The sequence below is a fragment of the Pipistrellus hanaki genome (assembly GCF_964339955.1).
Source record: "Pipistrellus hanaki genome assembly, chromosome: 8".
Classification (NCBI taxonomy): Eukaryota; Metazoa; Chordata; class Mammalia; order Chiroptera; family Vespertilionidae; genus Pipistrellus; species Pipistrellus hanaki.
The window spans coordinates 38,268,179-38,281,757 of record NC_140510.1 but is presented as its reverse complement, the minus strand read 5'-3'; the positions used below and the strand labels follow the sequence as shown (position 1 = coordinate 38,281,757).

Below are 13,579 nucleotides of genomic sequence, written 5' to 3'. Positions count from 1 at the left end.
GTGTGTGTGTGTGTGTGTGTGTGTGTGTAATAAAGTGGTTAAGAGTTTAGTTTCTGGAGACAAGTGGCCTGGAATCAAAGGCTGGCCCTGCCAATGACCTTGATCCGCTGTTTCCCTATCTGAAAAATGGTGATGATACAGGAGCCACCAAATTGGGTTGTTGTGAGAAATAGATCATTTAATTTTGCAAATCATTTAGAGCCATAATGGGTATATAGTACACAGCCATCAAACATTAGAGACCACTACATTCTAGCAGTTGAACAATGAATTTCTCTTTTGAACTCATTTGTTTTAAGGCTCCTCCATAAAAGTATGTTTCCTAAGGATAGGTAACATATAATTTCTCAGTGTTTCCTACGGTTTTCAGCACAGTCATTGGCATACGATAAGCAATCATTAAGTTGACTTTTTAAAAAGTAAATATGCATCATTGAAACATCTTTTGGAATCCAGATTAATATGTATAATTTTAAATATAGCTGTTAAATTTGTTGTCATGAGCATGAGCAGACATTACCAATTCTAAAAGAATAATTTTGGCTTTTTTTTTTATTTTACAGGCAGTTTTACCAAACTGTAAGCAGTTTACAGTTAATATGAAAGCTCATATAGCCTGGAGTAAAACACATGGATTATTTGTTGCATGTTCGTCACGGTCATATTTCCTTTCAGCTATTTTGCTTTGTTCATAGTTTTATTGAGAAAAACACCATTTAAGTCCATTGTACTTCCTTTCTGCCTGTCCCTGCCAGATTGTAAAAGTGCAGGAGACAAGGAGACAATGGGACACATCCACACAATGGCCTCCTCCTTGTCCACTGTCAGTGGCACTCTTCCTTGGGTCAGCTGAGCAGGGCAAGGCTCTAGTTCACCACCCTGCCCACACCCAGTTTCCCTGTGAAGAAGTTGCTAGAAACTTTTCTTGGCAAGCAATACAGGAAAGATCTTCATTATTAGGAGAGTGGGCTGAGAAACACCCTGATATCCACTTAAACAAAAAGGCATAGGAATGAAGAAGCTTCACTGGGGTCATAGTTTGTTCCTTAGGTCCTTTTGCAGAACATTTTGGAAGGTGTCGATGCATGGACTAAAACTTAAATTTGGGCCGAAACCGGTTTGGCTCAGTGGTAGAGCGTCGGTCTGAGGACTAAAAGGTCCCGGGTTCGATTCTGGTCAGGGGCATGTACCTTGGTTGCGGGCACATCCCCGGTGGGGGGTGTGCAAGAGGCAACTGGTCCATGTTTCTCTCTCATCGATGTTTCTAGCTCTCTATCTTTCTCCCTTCCTCTCTGTAAAAAATCAATAAAATATATTTTTAAAAAAACTCAAATTTGGGTCCCTTGAAAGGACAATATCTTAGCCAGTTAGAGAACTGCTTTCTCCTAGGGACTCAGGATAGAGGAGCAAGAATAGTGAAGGCCTTGCTCAAGTCCAGCCTCTGGGGGAGTACAGTGTGAATGACGGCCCCTGGTGCTGTGTGGAGCTGTAGTACTGCTGAGAGAGAATGGAAGCTCGCTAGTGGTGGGGATAAACTTCCAAGGGCAGAGGACATGGGGCCTTGAGCCTGTACACCCTGGATTTTCCCAGGACCCATGTTGACTATGGCTTAATAATATGAGGAAGGACTTCTTCATGATAGTGATTTCCTATACCTCTTGTAAAGTGTTTTTAAAATAATGTAAACATGTTCTCACTTTCAGGAAGCAGAAAAAAAAATAATGCTCTCCGAGGAAATAATTTCTTTTTAAATTTAAAAAGCTAGCTTTGTAAAGTATAAGTATATAATAAAAACAAAAATACAGCTCCCCCTGGTCATGCTGTACAACAATGGCAGCATCTTAATGTGAATGGAAAAAATAAAGCAGTTTTGGCACTTTCACTCATTAATCGTCATTCTCCTCCTTCTCTTTCATTTAATGAGTCTTTAAAAGCTTCGTCTTTATAACCAAAGTATTAGCTGATAGGCATGCCAGCCTAAGGGAAGTATCCCTTTGTCAAAGAAGGAACTCTGCACCTTCGAACATATTTCTGTAGAATTTTTTTCTGAAATAAAGACAGAACCAGAGCTTTTATTCTCACATTCACCCATGAATCATGGGAAATGGACATATGGAAGGGAAAGGGAGCATAGCAACAGGTGATGCTACAGCAGACCCCACTAAAACCAGCATGCAGCAAGACAAGAGGCCAGCCAAGAGGACCATCTGATACCCAGATGCCACTGCTGAAAAAATTCATTTCAAAGCTTGGCAGCAATTTCCTGCATCTGTCAAGTTAACCACTTAAAAGACTATAGATTGACATGAAGAACCAGGCTGACAAAGAGGGCAAAAAAGAACATATCAAATGCCATAATCATCAAGAGAATATGGTGCCAAATGAATGCTGCAAATGCATTCATTTACTCAAGTGATCTGGGATTGTATTGCTGTTTATTAAAAATGATGTCAAAAGAAGCCTGAACTGTCTACAGAAACATGTAGAAAAGCCCACAGTTGTACCTGAACAGAAACTTTCTTTTCTGTAAAATAATATCTCTCCATTTTTAGAAAATACTTTTTTTTAATTGAACATGTGTAATGCTTTTCAAAGAGATTCATTTAACCTATGCCTATTCCATTTCTCTTGGAAAGGTATGAACAAGCAAAAAATGCTAGATAAAGTATGGATTTATATCTATATATATAATGTAGAGGATAATTTGCATTCTCAAATGTTTACACTTACAGCTTCTAAAGCTTTTAATTAAAGTATAGTTGACATACAATATTATATTATTTTCGGGTGCACAACATAGTGATTTGACATTTATCTATCTTCCGATGTGATCACCATGATCAACCCAAAAGTCATGATTCACAGTGAGTTGGAGTTTGGCTAATTTTGAGCTTCCTCATTCTAAGGGAAGAGTAAATTACTGTGCCAGTGAGTTGGATTTAGCCTCTGTAGGTCAACATGTCATTCCTGTGTAATGTAGTAACACTCACAAAATAATAAAAACCATTTTTAGTGGCACGAAAAGTTCTTCTAAAAGAAAATCAACTACTAGTTTTGGTAACAGAAATAAGGAAAAGGTGAAAAGACCTCCACTATAAGTCTGGGAGAAAAAAGGAATGAAAAGCTGAATTCCAAGGTGACTTGGATATATGGTATTGACTTAGATACCTTTAGACACATGTTGTGGAATCCATCAGGTGCTTGATACAGAAACCACAAAACATACTTCATTGAACTATTTCTGGGAATGCTCCACTCAAGGCAAAAATGGGCTTTCAAGTGAGGAAAAAAATAAGTAAACGCTGAAAATGTGGTTATCTTGTGGTCTGGGATATACCTAAGAAACACATGTCTTTCTGTGACAATGTGGCTCAAGTCAAAGCCAGGGGATAGTGCAAACATTTCAGAGAAGCAACAGGCGGAAAGAACAAACCATTATTCTGAGTAAGGACTGTTAATGTTAACAAGATAATCAGTAACAATAGACTACACCATTCCAATGCTTAAAGAAGACAAAGGTTAGAGGCCAACGAGGGGGGAAAAAAAAGTGTTCAGTGTAGATAAAGTATCTTCCATATCCATGTAGGAAGATAGGATATTCAGACTCATAGTGACCAAGAAGAGACTGGCTCTTCTACTTGGGGAACTATACCAAAGTTTGATTAAGTGAGATTTGCTCTATTGATAACTATTAAAGGGAAACATTATGAATCTTTTGAATATATGGTCATTTATTTGTATAATAAAAAATTAATATACAAATGATGTAATATAGTTTACTAATATAGCCTCAAATTTATTTTAGTGACAAAAATATTAAATGTTTTTTCTACATCTAATTCTATAAATGCAAATGCTTGAAAGTTCACAGAAAGAATGCTTTATTATATTTTAGCTATTCTACATGATAGGCAAAGAAGGAAATACATCAAATTGAAGTTTAGCAAAGATGTCAAGGGCCAACCACAGGCTTATTAAGAACAGGAAGAAGTGCTGTGTGTTTTATAGTTCTGAGAGACTGGGAAAGAGTAACGACAGAGAATGGGGAAAAAAGAATGGCCACCCGCAGCAAATCTTCACTTACTTCCACATTTTGTTTTAATATGAGTCCACTAATATTTAGAAAAAAATACTGCCTCCATCAATTTAGCTGATAATTTTAAAAAGAATAATTTTTCAGTGAAATTTGTGGAATTCCTGCCTAAATATAAAGACTTAAAAAATGTTTTCCTTTGCCAAAACTGCTTTGGCTCAGTGGATAGAGCATTGGTCTGTGGACTGAAAGGCCCCAGGTTCGATTCCAATCAAGGGCATGTACCCTGGTTGCGGGCACATCCCCAGTAGGGGGTGTGCAAGAGGCAGCTGATTAATGTTTCTCTCTCATCGATGTTTCTAACTCTATCCTTCTCTCTTCCTCTCTGTAAAAAATCAATAAAATATATTTTTTAAAAATATTTTCTTTTGAAAGGAAGCAATGATTACACAACTTATTTTACTCTTAAAATATGATCTATTTGTCTAATTTATAACGTCCTATATAATAAAAGCCTAATATGCTAAGTGTCTGGTCAACCAGTCGGCCATTCAACCAACCAATCAAAGCGTAATATGCTAATGATATGCACTCACTATGATGAGCACTGACCACCAAGAAGCAGACATTCCAACTGATAGGTTAGCTTGCTGCTGGGGTCTGGCCAATCCTGGACTGAGCGAGATGGGATAGACATGCCCTGGAGCCTTCCCACGGTGCCTCCCCAGCTGGCCAACCTCCTGCATCTCTCCCTGGCCCTGACCATGCACTGGTAAGGTCCCTTGGCCTGGCCTGTGCCCTCTTGTAATCTGGGACCCCTTAGGGGATATCAGAGAGCCAGTTCCAGCACGATCCCGCAGGCCAGGCCAAGGGATCCCAATGGTGCACGAATTCGTGCACCTGGCCTCTAGTGTGTCATATAATGAAATATATATACAGACATTTAAAATTATAATGCAGTCCCACTTTTTTATTTTCTCCCTAGTTTTCTCTGCCCTAGGAGATGTAGCTATAAACATATTGCTACAAGAGATGTCTGAGATTTTCCTGCCTAGGATTTTTATGGTTTCACGACTTACATTTAAGTATGTTATCCATTTTGAGTTTATTTTTGTGTATGGGGTAAGTTGGTGGTCTAGTTTCATATTTTTTTTGCATGTATCTGTCCAATTTTCCCAACACCATTTATTGAAGAGACTGTTTTGACTCCATTGTATGCTCTTGCCTCTTTTGTCAAATATTAATTGAGCATAATGGCTTGGGTCCATTTCTGTTCTGTTCTTGATCTATATGCCTGTTCTTGTGCCAGTATCAGGCTGTTTTGATTATAGTGGCTTTGTAGTATAACTTTATATCTGGTATTGTGATACCTCCAATTTTGTTCTTCTTTCTCAAGATTGCTGGAGCTATTCAGGGTCTTCTTTGGTTCCATATAAATTTTTGGAGTATTTGTTCTAAAGCTGTGAAATATGCCATTGGTGTTTTAATAGAGATTGCATTGAATCTATAGATTGCTTTGGGTAGAATGTACATTTTAATTATGTTAATTCTACCAATCCATGAACACAGTATATTCTCCCTATCTCTTCCTCTATCTCTTTTTTCTATGTTCTATAGCTTTCTGAGTACAAGTCTTTTACCTTCTTCGATAAGTTTATTCCTAAGTATCTTAATTTTTTGTTGCAATGGTAAATAGGTTTTTTGATGTTGTTTTTTTTTTTTTTAGTTTCTCTTTCTGAGAATTCATTGTTGATGTATAAAAATGCCATAGATTTCTGTTAATTTTGTATCCTGCTACATTAAAATTAAAATCTCTGCACAGCAAAAGAAAACATTAACAAAATGAAAAGGAAGCTCACTCTATGGGAGAGCATATTTGGCGATGATATCTCTGATAACATCCAAAATATATGAGGGACTCATACAACTTAACAAGAGAAAGACAAACAATCCAATTTTTAAAAAATGTGCAAAGGACTTAAATAGACATTTCTCCAAAGTGGACATATAGATGATCAAGAGATATATGAAAAAATATTCAAAGTCGCTGATCATCAGAGAGATGCATATTAAAATGGCAATGAGGTATCACCTCACATCTGTCAGAATGGTTACCATCAACAAATCAACAAATGACAAGTGCTGGTGAGGATGTGGAGAAAAGGGAATTCTAGTACACTGATGGTAGGAATACAGATTCATATGGAAAACAGTATGGAGTTTCCTCAAAAAATCAAATATGGAACTATCATTTGATCAAGTGATCCCACTTCTAGGAATATATCCTAAGAAACTCAAAACACCAATCAGAAAGAATGTATGCACCCCTATGTTCATAGCAGCACAATTTATTAAGAATACATGCTAAGATCTGGGAACAGTCCAAGTACCCATCACTAGATGAGTAGATAAAATAGCTGTGGCACATTTATACTGTGGAATACTATGCAGCAGTAAAAAAGAAGGATCTCTTACCCTTTGAGACAGCATGGAAGGACCTGAAGAGAATTATGCTATATGAAATAAGCTGGTCAGAGAAAGACAGTATCATAAGATCACATTCATATGTGAAATCTAATGAACAAAATAAACTGATGAACAAAATAGATCCAGAGACACAGAAACATAGAACAGACTGTGGAATCTCAGAGGGAAGGCAGGGGTGGATGGGTGGGAAGAGATCAACCAAAGAACTTGTGTGAATATATTCATAACCCATGGACAAAGACAATAGGGTGGTGAATGCCTGTGGGGGAGGGAGAATGGTGGGGACAGGCTAGAAGGGGTCAATAGGGGGGAAAGGGAACATATTTCAACAATAAATATTAAAAAATAAAATGATAATGCAGATTTGCATTGTTGACATTGGATGATTTCCATGATAATGATCTTATGTGAAAAAAATGCAAGTGACATATGTAGTATAAAAATATATGCTTGGGTATCTATAAAAATGTTAATGAAGTTATCTCTAGGTAATGAAATGATGGTATTTTCCACTTTTTTCTTTTAACTTTGCATATTATCTAAAAAAAAAACTAAAATCATACGTTACTTGATCATGAAAAAATATAGGCATTTTCAGCTTTAAAATATAACTGGTGTCTAGGAAAAACGTTTTCCTACTTCTTAGAGAGTAGCAGGCTAAAATTATTCAATATAAAGTAGTTATATTTGTTTTATAGATCTATTTAAGCAACTATATAACATTAATAATTAGGTAGTGGTGACATTTGCTTTTGCAGAAGGTTAATATTTTAAAAGCAAATACTTTTGAATGATTGATATTAAGTAAGTAGGCTATTAAACTTGGGAGTCTGAATTCCTTGTTTTGAGGACTGTAAATGTTTCTGTTTCTAATACTTTCTATTACTGAATTGTGTAGTTCAGCGATGTTTTGGGAGCCAGCTCATATAGGCTATCAGAGCCAATTGTTTAATTTTCAAATAATTTTCCTGCCAATTGATGTCACACTGGTAGCATAAAATGAGCCATGCGGTGATGGGGCGTTCATACTATTAAAATAGTAAACCAAGATCTCTCTCTTTTTTAAATGCAGAGAACTGGTTGTTAAACATGTATCAGCATACCACTGGTCTAGTTCCTATGACTTTATGAAATGTTTTTGTAAAATATATCTTTAATAATTAAGACTTTATTTGACAAAAACAAGTGAATTGAATGAACTTTCAAAAAAGGTTATGAGCACTCTTAAGTTACTTTTTACAAAGAGAATGAAGAATGCTCTTTGTTTTAAGATAGACACACTCTCCATTATATATAGAAAATTCATTTGTTAACAAGATTTATTACAAATCATTGTTTTCTTACATTTATGTTTTTACTACTTACCATCTAATATTTCAATCAGAGATCTTAATCTTTCTAACAAACATGCTTATAAATCCTTTGGAGCATGATTTCTGTTGCTCTGACAATGATCCTTTTCCTAGAGTTTAGAGTATGTACATGATTCCAAAACAAAACAAGATTGTGCATGTTCTGTTTTTAGAAGAATTGATTTAGATAATTTGTAACCATTCAATGACTTTGATTTTATTTAACATGTTCTTATAAGTGATAGCACTCAGATTACATATTTCAGACAAATTGTATACCAATAAACAACTTTGATTATTCTCAGTTGCAAAATCGCAGATTCAGAATATAAAACATATCCATATTCATTCTCTTTGTAAAAAAGGAAGGCATTAAAATATGCAATAAAACTCAATAGAGGTGTCACTTACAGTCTATAACATTTATAACTGTTTGTGTGTGTGTGTGTGTGTGTGTGTTTTGTCATGGGCATTATAGACAGAGGAATAAAACAAAAACAAAAACAAAAAAAACAAGAAATATCTGAAGATGTAATTTGTTCCAATAATGAATGTAATCTAATAGACATATTTAGGGTTATATAAAAAAATAAAGAAATCCCCAATGTAAGATAAATTGGTAAAGATGCACTTCACCAGAATAGATTATTTCATTAAAATATGTTAAACATGATAAAGAAAGTTAGAATTTAGGCACTGTTTTTATTTTAAACCCTGAAGGTAAGGTTTCAAAGTTTAGAACTTAGCCAAGTATTATTGATTAATTAATTAATTAACTAAAAACAATTAACTTTAAGTTTATTGTAATACAGAATATCCTGAATAAAAACAATAAAAAGTATGAACTTGAAAGCATTACTTTAATATTTCATTATACGATTGACTACAGAATATAAAGTATAATGAAAGTCAATTGCTGTCAGTCAAGTCATAATAATTTACATTAAAATTAATGTTAAACTATACCTTTAGCTTATGCTCTTTTCTGTTGATTATGACAGCTGTAATCTGTTGGTCCATAAAAATTAGAATAGTACACAGCAAAGCTGGAACAATAGCAGCTATTACTGTCCACCATGGATTTGGACCTACTGGTGTAACAAACCAGCCACGATCATCTCTGGTGGGCTGTGAAAAATAAAAGAATGTACATAGTTATGAGCTAAATTAATGAATACCTAATCAAATTAAATTTTACAGATGCTTCCAGGAAAACCCTAATTATAAACTGATATGCTGAGTGAATAATATTAATGTTTACATTAATAATAATAATGAATAACATTAATGTTTACAAAGCACTTATAAGGTACCAGCACCATTCTAAGTGCTTTACGTATTTTAATTCATTCTTTCCTTGGCAACAAATAAGGAGGTACAGATTAAAAAACTGAGACATAGAGAGATCCAACAAATTGCTCAAAATCCCAAAGCTAATAAGTGCTGGAGACAGGATTTGAACTCTGAATGGCTCAAAAATCTGTGTTCTTAATCAATACCTATATTAGATAAAATAATATTTACCATTTCCAGTTGGCAAGTGTGTGTGTGTGTGTGTGTGTGTGTGTATATGTGTGTGTGTATATATATATATATATATTTACAAAAATATTTATTTTTACAGTTGACAACTGTGTGAAACCTTATTTTAGTTATAATCATCAGCTCATCCTTAAAAATGATGTATGCACAGGCCATTATCTGAAAACAGCAAAAAGACAATTGGTGACATTAAGGGTTCAGGGGAGGGTTCTAAACATGGCTGGTGCCTGAGATGAATCCCTCCCAGAGGAAGTCTTTTTGATAATAATTCTATGAGGAAGCCCGTAGCTCTGTTTGATAGATAAGAAAAATCAAGTTTAAGGAACTCAACAAGGGTCACACAGAATTCTGTTTCAGACCTATTTTTAAGTACTATTCACTGGGCAATTCTGCATCAAGATAATGCATTTCCCTTAGTTTCAAAATGCTTCCTTAACTCTTAGGAGTCTTATATATAAATATTTCAACTAGCAAAATTGACAGGAAATATTGTCAAATGGCCTCCAGGATTCTATTTCTGTAGTTCCTAATTTTTTTTTTTTTAAATAGTAGACCAAAGTTTTAGTCATACTAATGGGCATTTTACTAATCTATAGCTTTATATTTTCATCAAAACCCCAAGTTCTAGGTTTCTAGCCATTATCTAAGTGAAGATTTGGCCCACAGAGAAGAAGAGGTAAATAGAAAATGCTGTAAGTTCACCTTGAAAACACTTGGTACTTGTAGTTTTGGAGATGGGATCCCAGTGGCATAGTCAATTAAAACCATACAAAGAATTGTAAGGAAGACGGCAAAGTCACTCACTATGGATCGAACCTAAAAATAATGAAAACATCTGTCACCTGAAGAAACTATAAATAGACAGGAATACTCAGGAACATAATCTTTCTTTGCAAAAACTTTATGATGTAGCATCACAATATTATATGCTATGCATACTAGAATATTATCATTAGCTCTGTCAGAACCTGAATGTATATTTATGTAACTGTCATTAAGATGGCTACATACTCAACCTTTCCAGAAAGAGGCACTGAGAAATTGCTGTAATGGTTATTGTGCTATTTTAATTTTTATTTAAAATCTAAGTTTATTATGAAGCTAAGTGCGTGAATATTTACAACATAGAATAAAGTTGCAAGGCCAGAATTTGGCTACATTTTAGAACTCTTTCTCACACAGGCAACATTTTAATATGATAAACCTGAAGCACCATAAAATAAAATCAGCGTTTTTATTGAAGAAGCATAGTATTTTAGTTAGTATATCTGGGATATCAGAATGGCAGCAAGGAATGCGCAAAACAGAGCAGAAAAAATTAAAAGTTCTTCTGTGTAAGCCTGTTTTAAAGCCATCTCATGCATAAAGCCATCTTTCAGCGAAAATCCTAATGCAATGATCACCAAGATCTGGCTTCTTTATTAGGATGACTTTATGACACACACAAAAATATAGGAGATTGTTGTTTCAAGTTATGAAAATAATTTAATCAAATTAGACTTTCAAGGGAGAGAAATAGACCTTCCATCTTATGGAAGGAGGTGACGAAAACTGAAGTTTTCTGCAGAAGAAACAGTTCTTGAAACATTTTCCCAGGATGGAATTTTTGTTATAATCATCAGCTCATCCTTAAAAAGCTCGTTTTCTTGTTTTCTATTGGCTGAGTCAGACATTATAGGTGTTACTGGCAGTGTTAAATATTGAACTAAGCTGTGTTTACTTTCCTTTCCAAATATGCAGATGCAATCGTGGTGGGTTAGGGGAGGGACTGACACTTTGAAATGTAAGAGAATGGAATTCCAATGGGCTTTGCAGGGGCTCTCCCAGTTAGAGTGTGGCAGTGGCTCCAAGGAGGTATCTGTCAGGCTGGAACAGCTCCCACTGTTCACTGAAGGGAGTGACAGTCACTACTGCAGTGTGCACTTTCCATTTCCAAAAACGGAAGTGGGCAAGTGGGAGCTGATCTTTGGGATTTGAAGGAGAGAGCCTGGGGTTCATGTGCACTTCCAGCACCTGTCTCAAAATGCTTTTCCTTCTTCTCCCTCCTCCGCTAGCTACCTCCACTCCAACCCTGGCAGCCTGCTCACACAAAAGCTTTTTAGTGGATCCGTTTATCACAGCAAGTGCTCTTTCTTTTTTCTCTAAACATGCATGCCTTCATAACCTGCTTTAGGTAGTTTATGTTTCAATCCAGAAAACTGTAGTCTAAGTACCTTGGTTGGAAAATAGCGGCTGGTCTTGAACTGCTTCAGGGTGGCTGACATAGTAACCGTGGAAAAGAACAGGATCACGGACCAAAACAGAACGTCTGGAACGTACGGGTGCTCGTGGCCGCAGGCGCGTCCCACATACTCTCCGTGCAATGACTTGCATTCCTGCCAGAGGAAGTAAAACAAACTGAGCTCTTAAGGAAAAATGGACACAGTCCCTTCAGACGTCCAACAGCTGGGGCCAGCTGTCAGGGAGATGCTGCAGCTTTGCATCTATGGCCCTCACCGTGATTTAACAACACACTACGCTCCACGGCTTCTATCTGGACAGGTTCAGTGGTGAGAAATATCAGTCTGATGTGAAATTTGAGCATGAACCACTTTTAAAATGTTGGCCTTTTTCAAATTAAATTTAAATCTATAAAACTGATTTACCATAATATGTATTTAAGCTTATACAACTAAGTTCCTAACAGCATATTTACTGAACATTTGACATACTTCATAGTGAGTGATTACCAGGTCAGACACTATGCCAAACCATTTAAATACATCATCTTATTTAATTTGCACGTCAAGCTTATAAACTAGGTAGATGTTACTACTTTGATTTCACGTCTGAGGAAACTGGGACAGCGTTTAAGTAATTTGCTCTGATCTCAGTGCTGCTGCTGGCAGTAGAGCTGTGATACAAATACAGTATCCATGGGGGTGGGGGGGGGGTGTATTATTACTTATTAAAGAACAATGATTTTGTAAAATCATCTAATCCAAAATCTACCAAAAAAGATAAGAAAGGCAACAAAAAAAAACTATGTTATGTTATTGCTGAAATGAAATTGTGAGTCAAAGATAGGGATCTCAGATCCCAAACTGAGATCACAGACACCACCAACAACAAATATTACTTCATGAGCAAGACAGAGCTCATATTTTCTGACTTTTCAGTGGTCTTTTTCCCCTGGCATATATTTTTATAAGCCCCTGAAGGATCATGGCTAATTACTGCCTTAGCCATGAGGTGGCAGCAAAGTCAAAAAAAATTTCTTTCTCCAAGAAAAACTGAGCATTTTAAATATTAATATTTTCAAATCGAAAATTTTCTTTTAAAATCATTTTGGTTTCTCTTATTTTGAAGATTGGATTACTAATGTATTTATTTTTATTTTGAAACAGAAAATAATTGCTTACATAAACCAGTGACTTGATCAATCCTTGAGATATTCTGGACCGGAACAGAAATGGAATTGTGCCATGGTACAGAGATTTTAAAGAAACAAATGCACTGATGGATTGGTCAATAACACAGAGTCCTCCCACTGAACAATGCCTCAGGCCCTGGAGCCCTTATATAGCAAAAAATAAATACCTTCAAAAGATTGTAAAATAAACCACAGACAGCTACACTGTTATTCAAAAATAAACAACGAACCATTAAATCTAGTTTGAGCAGCTACTTCTAAGGCTAGGATTATTAAGAAATATTGTTAGTATACCTTATAATTATCTGAAACAATTCTGCCCCCTCTTCTAATCTAACTGCAAATACCTTCCTTGCTAGCTAAGGCTGAATTCCAATTATCCATGTTAAGTTAATACAGAGCACAATAACTTGGCTAATTGAAAAACCAAAGAAAAATCCTTCAGGCCTTAATTATAGATTTAATTTTCCTTTTCTCAAAACTTTGTAAAATTAAAGTACCAAAAATAAATCCTTCCTTTTTTTTTTGTTCCTCCTCTTATCCCTAATCAGAGATACTAGTAGCACAATTACTAAGCAAAGTAATGGGCAAGCTGAGCAACTAAATACGAAGAGGAGCTATAAGCTCCACTGTAAACTCATTATCCATAGAATTGTGATTTCTGCAGTCTTTCGTGTAGTCATAAAATGTTCCTTCTACTTGGCTGAATCTTGCTTTCAATTCTTAAGAACAGAGCTGGCATTTGCCATTTCA

At 35.6% G+C, this 13,579-nt stretch overlaps 1 protein-coding gene across 10 annotated transcripts in view; it reads right to left on the bottom strand.

Annotated features, from left to right (window-relative positions):
* The window catches only part of SLC4A10 (solute carrier family 4 member 10), a 215,688-nt gene that overhangs the window by 29,438 nt on the left and 172,671 nt on the right, over positions 1 to 13,579 (bottom strand). For all 10 annotated transcript variants that reach the window (XM_084891509.1, XM_084891514.1, XM_084891510.1 and 7 more), the window contains 3 exons: positions 11,628 to 11,789; positions 10,117 to 10,230; positions 8,839 to 9,000 (listed from right to left, as the gene is read on the bottom strand). In XM_084891509.1, coding sequence (XP_084747635.1) covers positions 8,839 to 9,000; positions 10,117 to 10,230; positions 11,628 to 11,789 — 438 coding nt within the window. The remainder of the gene's footprint in view (positions 1 to 8,838; positions 9,001 to 10,116; positions 10,231 to 11,627; positions 11,790 to 13,579) is intronic.